This window comes from Struthio camelus, chromosome 2, assembly GCF_040807025.1.
Source record: "Struthio camelus isolate bStrCam1 chromosome 2, bStrCam1.hap1, whole genome shotgun sequence".
In the NCBI taxonomy this organism is placed as follows: domain Eukaryota; kingdom Metazoa; phylum Chordata; class Aves; order Struthioniformes; family Struthionidae; genus Struthio; species Struthio camelus.
In genome coordinates this window covers 60,706,844-60,720,936 of record NC_090943.1, presented here as the reverse complement: position 1 = coordinate 60,720,936, position 14,093 = coordinate 60,706,844, and the positions used below count along the sequence as shown (strand labels likewise).

The 14,093-nt window shown below is 38.8% G+C and overlaps 1 protein-coding gene across 17 annotated transcripts in view; it reads left to right on the top strand.

The window, feature by feature from the left end:
• Positions 1-14,093, top strand: part of TPK1 (thiamin pyrophosphokinase 1) — a 305,490-nt gene that overhangs the window by 192,862 nt on the left and 98,535 nt on the right. For 15 of the 17 annotated variants that reach the window (XM_068936022.1, XM_068936033.1, XM_068936029.1 and 12 more), the window contains one exon: positions 6,564-6,710. The exons of the other annotated variants lie outside the window; for them this stretch is intronic. In XM_068936022.1, the coding sequence (XP_068792123.1) occupies positions 6,564-6,710 (147 nt within the window). The remainder of the gene's footprint in view (positions 1-6,563; positions 6,711-14,093) is intronic. 17 annotated transcript variants of the gene reach the window in all.

The following is a 14,093-nucleotide window of genomic DNA, read 5'->3' as shown; positions in this document are numbered from 1 at the left end:
GATAGGTCTGTGAAGGTTCAACGGAAGCTTTTTATTCATCTCAGTTAAATTCCTGAACACTGATTCCAATGTTTTGCTGTGTTGGATTTGCTGTGGTTGATTTCCCTGCAACTCTTCCCTTTTTCATTCTTCTTTTTTCAGTGTTTAGACCTTTAACATGCATAAAGCTTGATTAAGCTGAAGTGTATTTTTCACAGGAAAGTTGATTTAGCTTTACATATCTGGGAAAAAAGATCATTTTTGGCTTGATACATACTCAGCTGAAGACTTTGTAGAAGCTACCTTTGGATTATGCTCTGGGTTTCTTTTAAGTAAAAAACGGCAGTCAGAATTAAGTGAAACATGAAATTTAAAGCTCACAAAAAGCAGATTCTCATGAAAAATATAGGATCACTTTCTCCCGCCCTTGAATTGTTCACTGATGGGAGTTTCCTGTTAGTTTGTTTCTCTTTTTTTACTCCTCGAGGGAGTGTGTGAAGAGGTTAAAAGCAGCATGCCAAATACAGCTTTTGGCACTGCACATGAGTGGATAAGGGATCGTTAAAGAGATTTTCTAAACTATTTTAGCATAATCTTTTGCGGGCCACTTGTGTTGCTACTAACACAAATTCAAGGCTTGCTTTCTTAAGGATTGTTGGTTTATAATGATTGGTTTTACTTTTCCATGGCAGTGATACCACACTATACCACACTGTCAGTTACAGTGGCTCAACTGTGGCGCAGTAACTTACTGAGTCAAAATAGCTTCATACTTGTGACCGTCTATAGTGTTTTTAAAAAAGGAAAGTGAATATAATGTTTGCAGAAGGCATGTGGTTGATGGTCCTGGCATCTTTCTTTGTTCACGCCCAGAGTAAATGCATCATGGTCAAAAATAGAACGTGTTCCCCTCTACAGCCTCAGTGAACAGATTGCTTGAGGAGTTGTAGTGCACTTTTGCCTACTCACAATGGCACAGTAGCAGTGTGAAGCAGGGACAGGTCCCTCACCCAGAAAATTTAAGGTCAGAAAAGAATCCCTAGGACCCTGATCTCTTCAGTATCACAAACGAGGGAGCTGCGCTCCAGCTGACCAGCAGTAGTAGAAATGGAAACACTGCTATCTCTGCTCTACCTGAGGCACAGGGAGCACTGCTTGATCAAGGGCATACAGGAATGTCCAGCAAAAGAGCAAACAGTTGAATTCAGATCGCTTGGGGTCCAATATGCGTAAACTTTGTAGATTAGGCTTCTGTAAGTAAAAAAGGATGAAGTCAATTGTTAGGAAGTTTATACTGCCTAGAATTTATGCCAGACATTGTTATATACTCCCATAAACCTTACAAGTATCTATACAAGACAGAGAAGCCAAACCCTGAAAGTAAGGCAGTTGACCTGAGATTTAAACACAAGCCCAGAGTAGAACCAAAATTAAAACGTTTTATAATACCCAAATCTGTGACTGTATTTTAAGATTACCTTTCGCTTTTCAATCTTATCATATATACTCCTTTTTTTAAGCAGCTAAGTGCAATGTGTGCTATCATTAGCAGAAAGAATTAACCCCTCATTTGAAATAAAAGGCGTTATCAGTAGAGAAATCACTGTGGTAAAAAATACAAGAAAATGAACATAAGAAGCAAGAAATGCTTTGTGAAGGAGCTGACAGGTGACCTGAAACAGTATAATATAAGGATTAATGGAATTGGTGAGGTGACTACATAATTGATTGAAAGCTATCAAAGATCCGGAGACAGGCAGGATCACAGGCTTCAGCTGAGAGCTCTTACTCCCCCGAAGAGTCAGACAGCGAGAGCAACAAGCAAATTCCTGCTAGAGAAAAGAGGATTCCACCGGAGCAAAGTTCAGGTGTTAGTATGCAACTGTGCATATCATTTCAGTAGGAAATGAATGGCATAGCTTTTATGGAAAACACTGAGCTAGAAAGACAATATAATCAACTAAAACTGACAGTATCTTACTAGATATTCATCATTGCTTGGGGGATTTTAATAGTTCATTAAATTTACATTGTGATTTTACTTTGTGGATGATATAAAAAAATTACTGTGCTCTGACCAGCACAAGAGCACTAACACAGCTATGGGAGAGTGAGCTGAAATCTACTCTAGCTCATTCGTTGATTCGTTGCCTAAGAAATTGCTGGCCGTGTTTTAGAGCCTTCAGTACTGAAGCAAAGAGAAGCACAGAGAGAATATACCTACATTTTCAAATCACACCCTGAGTTTGCAAAATTGGCATATGAAGAAAAAATGCTTTTCTTGTAAAGTGATCAAAATTAATAAAGTGTTATGAAGCAATAATAAATGCAGCATTCCCAATGCCACTTAGTTGTTCAATTTTCAGCATAGAATAATTATATTCTCTCTATCACCTTCCTCCAATATGATAAATTAAAGCAATAGGCTTTATGGCATGAGAAATGAAGAATGATGGTGAAGGGTGAAGAGATGGCAGTGAAGTGAGAAGAGGATGAAATGAAGGTGCGTTTGAGTTGTTCACATACATTATCTGCCCTGTAATTGGCATGGAAATATCTTGGGTGTTAGTGGATGATGTCTGCGGTCACAGAAGAAGGCCTATGCAGGGTTCCAGCACGCTTTCAACAGCCTGGTTCCTGTTGCCTTCCCTTTTTACTCTAGGGGAGGTCAGATTTTGCAATTCATGCCAGTGCCACCAGTAGCTGCCAGTAAATGTGTTTTATTTCACAAACCCATTTCTCTGGGATTTGGGCATGTTTGTTTGAAAGTTATCTGACTGAAACAGAGCTCATGTGGAAGAAAGTCCTTTGAGTTGTCTGTCCAGAGCCCTAACAGTAGCTTGGGGAGAGGATTTCTTATCAGGGATAAAGAGTATAGTTTTGAGAAGAATGGGCATCCTTTGCTGTCAGTTTGAGCATTGGACTGTGCTTTTAGATGTCATGGTGATGCTCGTATTACAAAGCTAGGTATTATATTCTTTTTACCTAACTGACGCAGTTCCCAGGTTCCTCTGTCCTTTTACCTTTCTCCTGAAATACATATTCCTCAATTACATAACTGAAATCTTCTCTGTATTTAACCCATCCATGCCAGAAAGAGGAAAGTTAGCTGGGCCAGTTTGCACAGAAAAGAAATGTTTAACAAGCCTATAAACAGTTTAAAGCAAATTGTGCATTTCAATAGTTTCCATGAGAGAGGGAGCAAAAAACTAGGCAACGTCATTCAGGCTTGGTGGCAGCCCATGGCTCCCCTTGGTTACAGCATGTTCTGAGTTAGAGGAAGAAGTGTGTCTCTGAACTGCCAGGACAGAGTCTTTCTGTATCCTTCCCTTGCCCTTTTAACTGCCTTGCTATTTGTTAGCAACTCCTTTCTAGAGTTACTAATGCGTAAGTGCATCATTTACAGAGCACTGAAGCCCACCCTTAGATCCCCAACTCTTTCTAAATTAAAGCCTGATTGATAGCCTTTAAGAAGGCTGTGCAATGTGTTTAAGTCAGCTTATAGATAGTCCAGGAGAATATGATCCCCTCTACACTATGCTTGCAATGATCTAAGCTATTCTTTGTAGTAGTTTAGGATTTTATATCCTTTTTTTTTTCAGGAAATGAATAGCACTGTGTGAAAACAATTTGTGTAAGGGGACTGGTGACAGGACATTTAAGTGAAGCATGGATGTTTCAATGGAAGTACAATGTGTTAGTCAAATGCTACCTGCTGGGCTGATTAGCAGTAACTGGGGATAATTCTGTAGCCTGTGTTAAAAAGGAAATCGTACTGGAAAAATGAATATCCCTTCCTATCTGAAATGTGTGAATCCATAAATTTCCTGTGTGTTATTATTCATTTTCTCTTTGTCTTATGATCTAGAATGGCCATGTGCTTTCATGGCACATCCATTTTCTTAAGTGTTTGGCAGAGTGAAAGGAGCAAATGATCACAAGAAAGGAAGTGATTATTTTGTTAGTTTGCAGGGGGGTTTTTTTGGAACAGAGGTGATAGTTTGAGGATGAAATGGCTCTTGAGGTTCTTTTTGGACTAAGCCTCTTCATGCATGTTTGTTAAACAAACGAAAAAGGTGTGTGTATACCTAGACCTTCAAATACAGGCTTTGCAAGTGCTACAATATCTGGATGCCTGTCACTGCTGCCAAGACTCTCCAGTGAAAGGCAGGGTTACCTAAAATCACAGAAGTACACAGTCTGAGCTTTTCGCTCTGCCTGCTCCTCTGATACTCCAGCCAGTTTTGTTTGCATACCTGTCACATACTTGCACTTTTCATTTTCACAAATCCACCTAGACCCTGAGTAATAGTTGCATTTGCTTATCAGACACCTTTATTAGCCTTCTCCTAACACCCCACAGCCCTGCTAATTTATGAATGCCTTTTCAACAGGCCTACTTCATGCAAGATTGGTTCTATTTTCCTACTTTTTCTGTGCACCAGTCCACAAGAGCACGGCACTATTAGTATTGAACAAGAAACAGCATTTCTGTATTATTTCTGTCATGCATTACAGTATTTTTTGGTTATGTTTTTCCTCAACTTGCAGTACTCTGCAATATCACAAAAAGATGCAGTCAGTGAACTCCATTCTTTCAGGTAAGTGCTGTACTTTGTGGTAAGAAGTACATGTGTGTTAATATTAGAGTAGATTTTGTCTAGCATACTGACAGTTTTACAAGAGAGAGAAGACGCGTTCAGAATACTATTGCATCATTTTAAATACAAGTCAGAGTGGACTCTGTGATTCCTTCTTTCTTAACTTTTAAACAATAAGAAACATTAAAGTGAAACGAGGTGAAAAATAAGGTGAAAAATATGTACCAGGAAACTGCAGTTGTTGCTCAGCTTTTTGAGGAGTGGATCGGCTAGGCTAATATTTAAGCTCCGGTCCCCTTACTCACAAGAAAAGCATCGTGCATGTACCTTAATTTCACTGTTGCTCCAGGCGAATGTAGCAGACTGTTCCCATGGCCTCCATTAGGCTGAGGGGGCATTTTGACTGGTAGTCGACTGATAAGGAAGAAGAGTGGTGTTGGGGGTTTTTTTAGTAATGCTATTTCAGAGAATTGATTCAACTTTGTTAAATCACAGTTGCCACCAGTCAAACAAAAGCAATTTGTTTCTATGTTGGAACTGATGTAATGAAAAATGTGTCATGGCTTAGCTGGGGACACGTGCTTTTTACCTTGTACTGTTTTGGCAATTTGTCTTCTGTATAAAGCTGGATTTTCTTAACGTTAGATATTATCTTGATCACATGTAAGATCTGTGTGATCTGCAATTGAGCACAGAAAATCTGTGCTTTCTGCAGAAGAGCTTGTAGGTTTTTTGTTTCAATGTTTGCTGTTAATATAACATGTTATATTGATCCAGTCTGGCTTCTCTACAGCTTTCCTGGTGGTGATGAGAAAGATGGTGTAATTCTTGACTAAATGGAAAAGAGCTTAATTTTCATGCAAACAGATATTCAGCAGATTCGTAAAGCCCTAGCCCTGGTAATAAAAATAGAAGCTGATGTTATTAATACATCATTTCAGATACACAGAGCGCCATTATGTGACTCATGGGCTGAGTAAAACTTCTTGTAATCACAGTGGTTGTAGGCTTAAAGCTCTGTAAAGCTGGAAACTTCACCAGATGGCCGTTGTCAACGCAGCTTCTAAAAACTTTAGAGCTGCAATGTGTTAAGGCTCTTCTAGACCTAACTTACCCAGTGGTAGCTTTTTAAAAGACAGTTACTGAGCACAACTCATCCACATTACGACAGTAATAATAATAATACTTTACACTCAGTGACCTTTCATCTGTGGACCTGAAAGCTCTTGAAGAAGACTTTTAAATATCTCCTTCCTGCTGATAGGAAGTACAGAGTGTTCAGAGGCTTGAGAACTGGAGCAGCATCAGTCTGAGTCTGTGGTGTTGCCTGCAGGCAGGCGATGCTCTCTGCAGGTCTGAGACTCGAACCAGAAGACTACTACTCTTCCTGCTCCGGCACGGACTTGGGCTGGAATCTGCTACTTCAGAAGCAGCTAGTACCTTCAGTCTTGAGTAGAGCCAGCCCGTGACTGGGATTGCTGATATAAAACGCTGTGCAGTGGGAGCAAGAATGTTGTAAAATGGCCCTAATTTGAAATGTGCCTTATTTCCTCTGTTTGTAAACTGAGGATAATACTAGACTGGTGTTGAGATCTGGGGATGAAAGATACTGAAGGCCAGATATATCGCACCTAATTTCAGGCCCTTACCTAAGGAGCTTAAATTTGGAGTGGTACATCTTATTTTCCATCTAGTCAAGGCAGATAGATAGGTACTTGCAAAGACTGACCAGGATTTTAGTCATGTCCTTTGTTAAAGTACCACATGCTGACTGTGAATTTACTGAGCTTTAGTACTCAGCCTAAAACTCACGTAATGGTATTTGTCAGTAATGGAAGTGAATGACTGTATTTGAGATTTGCTTTTGTACAGTCAGTAGTAATTTTTTCTTTTTTCATGAAGTGATTTTATTGTTGACTTTCAGGATCTAAAAAATAGGCCTGAAAGTTCTCCCTTGGTGACTGTTTTTATTTTATCTTTTAGATTGATGCAATTGTGGCTTTGGGTGGACTCGGAGGACGCTTTGACCAAACAATGGCATCAGTGGAAACTCTTTTTCACGCGACAAGTATCACTCCTTTTCCAGTGATAGTCATCCAGCAGTGCTCCCTGATTTACCTGCTTCAACCTGTAAGTGATGTGAAAAGTGTTTTTGTAGTAAACCTGACCTTCCACCCATCCAGGTGCTGTAGTTCTGGCACCATTAAATGCTCATTTTCTTAATTGCATTCTGTAGGGTCACAGCCTAAACATAAACTACAGGGAAATGGACAGCAAATTATATACCCTGCAGTCTTGTCTTTGAAAAGATCACATTTGACTTATTCAGAGTAGATTTTTTTCAAAGGGGAGGAACAAAGAAGTTAAGAAGGTAAAAAAGCTGAAATTGAGTAAATCTGAGATTTTGATTAAAATGAAAAAATCTTTAAACTTTTAAATTGGATAGGAGGAAGTTTAAATTTAGCACACAGCCCTTTTGCCTGTTGATGCGCTTGGATGTCTGCAGTAGGAAAAAGAAAACCGTAAGAGAAGGCTGTGAGGGAAGTCTTGACAAACATGTCAGGCAGGATTCTTATGTGGTCTGAGCGGTGATGTTCGTTATGATGGGAACCCAGCTAGAATCAGCGAGGGGATTCATTTTAGATATGTTGATTTTGTGGTTTTCAGGTCTGTTACTCCATTTATTGATTCATAAAATAACACATGCACAAGACCTTGCAGAGCTTCTGCTTTTAAGATTTAAATTAAAAGCAAATCTAAGCATCAGAGAGTCTTCTCTTAACAGTGATTCATTTATTTGTTTGAAAATACCTTTCCCTGATGTCAGGGTTTCTAGAAACTTACCTAGCTTTCCATTTTATCTTAGCTTATTTCGTTAAAATAAATAACATCCACTGATAAATTTGACAAACCCTGCACCACACATGCTTCATTGTAATTTGAGAAGGGCATTAATAAGTTTCTATGAGATTATAGATTTAAATCCACAGGGGCAGGTGCTGTATTAACAACTCTGAAGCACTCTGTCTGCAGGAAAGATGGTAGGCACAGGAGCTCATTTGCCAGTATGACAAGGAATGACTGTGAACATTAGTTGCACAGCTAAATGGCTAGAGGCAGCAGAGTGAGGGAAAACGGGGCTATAGGATAACCATGATTCAAACCTGAAAGTGAGGAGTGGTTGACTTGTGGGTATAGTGCTTCGCTGATCGCTGTAAAGAATTTTAGGAGACTTTTAAGAACCTGTTTAACAGTTGAAATAAGATGAAGAATTCCCAGTTTATCTTATAAAATATTTACTTTGACTGGAAAGACTTTTTATTCTTTTAATTCATCTTTTCCATAAGTGGCTTTTAAAATTCATTCTTAGGGTTGCTTTGAGAAGAGTCCTGAATGAACGATTAACCCCTTTGCAACTTGAAAAAAAAAATCGTGGTCTGTGTATTCGAATAGAAGTTGGAGGTTGCTAGCTGTTTGTTTGGGTTTGCTGGAAACTTCCTTATGTTCTTTATTGTGCTTTACAAAAAGCATTTAATACTTTTTTGGTTGGTGGGGACAGCTGCACAGGGTGTTATTTCTTTTCCACAGTTCCTGGCTGTCAAGCTGCGTTGCCAGTAACTGACTTCATACCTTCAGGCTTTTTCTAGTATTCAGAAACGAAGGGCAGAGACAGGGGGCAGGCATTTTACAACAATCGTAAAGCTAACTTTGACACAAAATTGCATTTCCTTGATGGTTTAAACTTGTCACTGTTAGCATCCTGAGTCAACTATCATGGTCCCTCCAGATAATAATGTTAATCCTTCATAGTTAAGATAAGATCAAATAAGCAGTTTACATGCAGGAGCAAACAGGGATCCTACGCTTGGAAGTACTTTTTTTTTTCCTATGGAGTTCAGCATGGTATTTTCTCTTGTAAACAGCCACAATCAGGGCATTCTCTCTCTTTCCCCTCTCCCCTTTGTAATTTAAAATCAAGGTAGGAGGGCGAGAAACACAGTGGGAGACAACTGACTTTTTGAAATGCAAGTCTGGAAACTGTGTAACAAATGAAGTAGGGTTTTTAGATTCAAATACTAATGCACATGATAAAGTTAAGAGTGTCTTGTTTTTCCTATAAAATATAGCTCTAAAGCATTTTTCTCTTGGCAAGGAGAATCTGATTTTTTTTTTTTTATTCTTTGGATAAAATGTATGAGCAAAATGTAACCATATTTTCATTTCAAAATAAAATTAGACCTCTGCTTACTATAGCAGGAGACCAGTATGAGTTCTCTATCATATGTACCTAGGCAGAAACTGAAATGCTTGGATAGGGCAGTGAACCTGGTAATTGCGCAACAGCCCTAGGAAGGCTACAAAGGGGAAAAGCAAGTCAAGCCACTGAATTATTAGCTAACAATGCAGGAAAAAAAGAGGAAGATTAAATGGGTGGATGTCTTAATACACGATAAAAATTACTAATTAATTGCTTTAAAAGAGAGTTATTTCGCATTATTGAAATGTTGATATAGAGGAGTACAGCTCATATAAGGGAAAAATATTACAAGGATAGAAGGCAGTCTGTATCAATATTGAACACACTTCTGAAGGTCCATGGTGGTGCTGGAAACAGGCTTGTATGCTTGCTATAAGTCTTAAGAGTGACAGAGGAAGGCAGCAAGGACAGTGCCATAATTGGAATCTGCAGTAGGTGATGGACCAGGTAAACAAAACCTGTTTTCATCAACCAATAAAATTACCCAAATACTGAATATAAGTGGTAATTGTGATTTTAAGTACTTTAAGTTTAAGGCCTCTCTTGGGAAATACCACAGCCAGACATAGATAGTGCATGTTTTTGAAAAGTTTTAGGAAAAATGTTTTGACATGGAAAGTGAAGAAAGCTACAAGGATGAAGCCTCTCTTATTCATTTCTGACTTGCAGAGATGAGCTCTGTGAGCAGGGAGATGGAGGAGAGAAACAAGACTGGATGAACTATACCCCATGAATGTTTTGTATGTCTCCATTGACTCTATAGAGAATCTAGGTAGTGGGATGAGAAGTAGTTTTACATTTACATGTAAATGTATAATTTACATTTACATTTACCTCTCCATCTAAATTGAGAGGCGTGAATTCCATGCCTCTGGTAGGTCAAATTACCAGACGAGTATTTAAACAAAAAACGTAAAACAAGATGCAGCTACGGAAGGGCCCAAACAGTAATGAGAACATAGTCTGAATCTATGGAAGTTGTAAGATGGCAGAGAAAGGGGATTTTCTCACTTCTGGATGGGAAGGGAAAACTGATGACAGTCTTAAGTTTCATGCATCCTTGCTCAGTCTTCAATAAAGCAAAATATTTCTTTGAGCAGATAACCAGCACAGTTAACATCAAAGCCAAAGTCTTAAGAGTCTAAATTGCTTCAGAGAAAAAGTAGGTAAGAGATTGAGCTGCATTTGATTTTGCCAGCTCCAGGGGTGGTTAGTAAGGATTTGGGTGTGCCATGCTGCACTAATTAGGATAGGAGTTAAGAATAGGGAGACTGCAGGACAACTCCAGGAGGTGATGCTTGCTCTAAAGCATTTTCTGATATGATGATTTAAGTTTTTTTTGTTGTTTAAACATACTCTCTCTGCACTGAATAGTCATATTTCTTTCTGTGGTGCTGGGGGAAGCCCTGAATTCTTAATACGGAGTAATCACTCTTTATGAGTAGGATGTTTTATGTAACAGTCCATACATTTTATGCCTGAAATTTTGCTAATATCAATTACCATTAGAATATACCCTGGCTGAAGAACATTAGGCCCTCTGAGTCATGTTTATCATGCTAGCTGTGCTCAGTATGAATGGCTTAAGGTTTCACATACATACTTTCTCATTTTCTGGTACTGTGCTTCTCAGGAGTACAGAAACATTAGCTTCTGTACACTGAGCATAAATTATCTTTTATCTGTGGGTTTTATGGCAGTTTGTAATACAAGGTAATAGGATTTATGACTAAGAAATGAGAAGATGTCCAAGAGTTAATGAGGCCTGTCTTTTACATTATACTGAGCAGAGTTCAGTGTTCCCCATGCAGGATTCCAGCATTGTGATGTAGGGGAGAAGTATTGCTACCTCTGCATGGAAATATGTTACAGCAGAGTACTTTTGTCAGTTAGCTAACTCTTTTGAAGGAGCCTGTGAGTACTTTGGTAACCCTTTCTCTTATATACAGCTTTTCTTGTGACTGTCTTTCTTCCCTGTGATAAATGCTGAATACTTTAATATGAACAAGAATCCAGCAACTAAACATGAGGAACAAGAATCAGGAGTCCCATGCCTTTTTCTTGACTCTTTACTACCATTTCATTGTGGAGAAACGGTCAAGGATTTAGTCTTTTGATCTCATAGTTGCTAGTTTGTAAAAGGAGCAAAACCCATGTTATTTATATTTATTAATATAAATAATAATTAACATAAATATTGCCATAGAGCAGTCTGTACAGCAAATCAGTTAGTATGGTCCCAAACATAGTTTTAGTGGGGACCAGCTATCGTTCTCACAGACAATGCCTGGGCGTATTTTGGGGTTAGCCCAGCTCGGTAACTGCTTACCGAGTAGTTGAGAGGGTAGCACCTTGTTTTGGGGGGGGCGAGAGAAAGTAGTCATATGGATGTGAGCAGTGCTGTGCCAGTAGGCTGGAGGGCCAGGGGACATTCCCGGCCGCATTTTACTTAATAGCACAGACACAGAGATGTAGGGTAGAGTTCTGCTCCCAGATGCAGACAATAGATATAAGTGAGTGAAGGTACAAGATGCGCACCTTCCTCTCTCTCCTGTGGTTTGTTGCTGCAGTTCTCTATGCGAGTAGTTTTTGTTTTGCTTTGTATCCCTGCTTGTATGCTAAAATGTAATGGGAGGAGGTTCAGGGAACATACCTGCAATTTCAGAGTTTTCTTCTGGCAACCAGTTCCGTGAATTTTGTAGGAACTTTGGGGATGGGTTGTCAGATCAGTCCTGCACTCCCTTTACGTGCCATAGTCTCATATGTGAAAGAAGCAGATCTGGCTCGCACTGGCATTCAGTGGAGAAAATCCATAGTGCCTGTGCCTCTTTGAGGGGATAATGTTTGAATTTGGGAAATCGCGGGGTAGCCTTTAATGCCTAAGTTTGCTGTGTTATTGGTATATTTTATGGGCAGGTTCAGTTGCAGTAAGTCCTAGTTGCCAAGGAAGGGCTGTATTTGAACATAAAGTATCCATTCCCTTCTTGCTGAAAAGCTGTCTTTCCTGTTTGGTTCCTGCTCTCCAAGAGAACTGTTGGAGCTTAAACTGGTCGACAAAGCAGTGAGTCTCTGTTCTTTGTTTTCCTTTAGGTTACTTGAATGAGCATTGAAGGAATTTTGAAGCATAGTTTATGTTCCCTGATAAATGCATCTTTTGTTACTTCTACTATACGAAGGTCAGCCATTCAGCTGGGAATAAACACTACCAGTGTCAAAAACTTAACAGTGGAAAAGACTGAGACTGAGTCCTGCCTTGAGAGCCTACTGAGACTCCTTCACAGTAATCCCAGAAACAGTTGCGGAAAAGATTTTTGTGCTTCCAGAGCGTCAGTAGCACATTTAAATAGCTTCTTACAAAAAAGCAGCAATGTCAGTAGTTTAGCTACTTTAGTTGTCTTCCTTGAATTTCCCCCCTCTTTTGGGGAGGGAAAAAACAACAACAAAAAAACCTTGAGGAGTTTGCTATGGTTCAACTTCTGTCTTTAAAATAAATGAGTCAAGACTGCTGGAGTTAGAGCCTGTCTTTTTCTCCTTCCTTGGGAAAATCCCACTGGGCTAATAATAACTCATTCTCACTTTGTGTTTCTGCTGTGGCCCTGTATAAATGGAGCCTTCAAAAGGCTCCAGGTCCCAATCTTTGACCTGGGTTTATTTCGCAATAATTTAAGGCTATGAACTGGTATTGCACAAGATCCAAATTATCAGTAATCCAAATTCAGTTCATTTTTTTCATCCACATCTTGAGAACGGGGAGAGATTTACTTGCTCTCTTTGTTTTGACTGTTACCACAGGAGGATTTTAGTGGAATTTTCTCTTAACAGCTGAATTCCGTATAGCTTAGCTCTATTCCAGCATCAGCAAGCATGTAGTATGAAATACACAAGAGTTATATAGTATCTTAGAAATAATAATTAGCTTTTGAAGCACTATTATCCTTTCATGTAGTTTATTTAACATCAATTAAAAAGTGCAATCTGCGCTTCAAGTGCAATTCATGAAGCATTTGGAACAATCCTGACTTTTTTGTGAACTTGGTTGCAGAGGGTGACATGTAATACCTATGAGTTACTTCTGTATAATGAAGATACATGCAAAATATTTTAAAATTTTATATATCTGATCCTACAACCTTTGCTTAGACAGACTGTGGCAAATTTCTAAGTCAATTTGCTAGCTTGCATATAACCACTTAAAAATACCCGTCTTTCAGGAAGGACTGAAAAATACCCAACCGTCATTGCCAAGTGAAAAAGAATTGCAATGACTAGACCAGATTTTCATCTATTTATAACTCTTAAGAAACAAGTAATACTCCACAGCAGCATAGGTTAATCACACAACTGTTTTTAAATTCCGATCTTAATGGTTGTCTTTCAAAGATGACGATGTAATGAATAGTGATCTAATTAGATCACCTGTTTATTTCTAAATTCAGATGTCATCCAGTTTGCTTCTGAATCACTACCTGGTTTTAGCTAAGTTTCAACAGTTCTGCTCTCAACATTTTTAAATCTTTGCCAGGATTTTTAATTAGTTCCCACAACAGTTTGTGCGTGATCATCTAGGAGCATCCTGAATCTAAATGAAGCTCTTTTGGGGTAGTTCCTGCTCTCTGTTGTTGCCCTTAGCTATTGTAATGTGATTTTGTTAATATGATAATATCTATTTTGTTGTTTGATGCAAACTAAGAGAAGCTTTCTCTTACAGAGCTGGGATTTTTCTCAGAGCTGAGGTTTTTCTCAGCACTGTCAGTTCCTTATGTTTTCTTTGAAATCTTAATCCTTCTGTGCATACCTACTCTTAATAAACTTCTTTCTGCAGCGCTCTGATATTTTGCATTTCTGAGTGATGTAGTATTAATAATTTTCTTTACCATAAGACATTTCTTCTGCTGGCAGATGGAAAACCTGGCATCAGTAATTTTTTAATTCACTTTAAAAAATACTGATTGAAATAAACATTAAGAAGAGTAGATGCAGCGCAAAAGGCCCATGATCCTGATTTTGGCATTTTTGTTATATTGTTGCTATATTTGAGGTTCCCCTCTGCAATGCTCCAATATTATGGTAGGGATGTTAACTGTGCTTTAGGGGAGGTGTAGAGCTGGAAGAAACACAGCTTGCCTGTGCTTCCTATAAGAAGGTACGGAACAACAGTCTGAGACAGCAGAGTGACAACAATTGCTTGCTTTATGTTGAAATGATCAGCAGTAAAAGAAATAATTTTGTCCTTGACATTTGCTTATCTCTTGGAG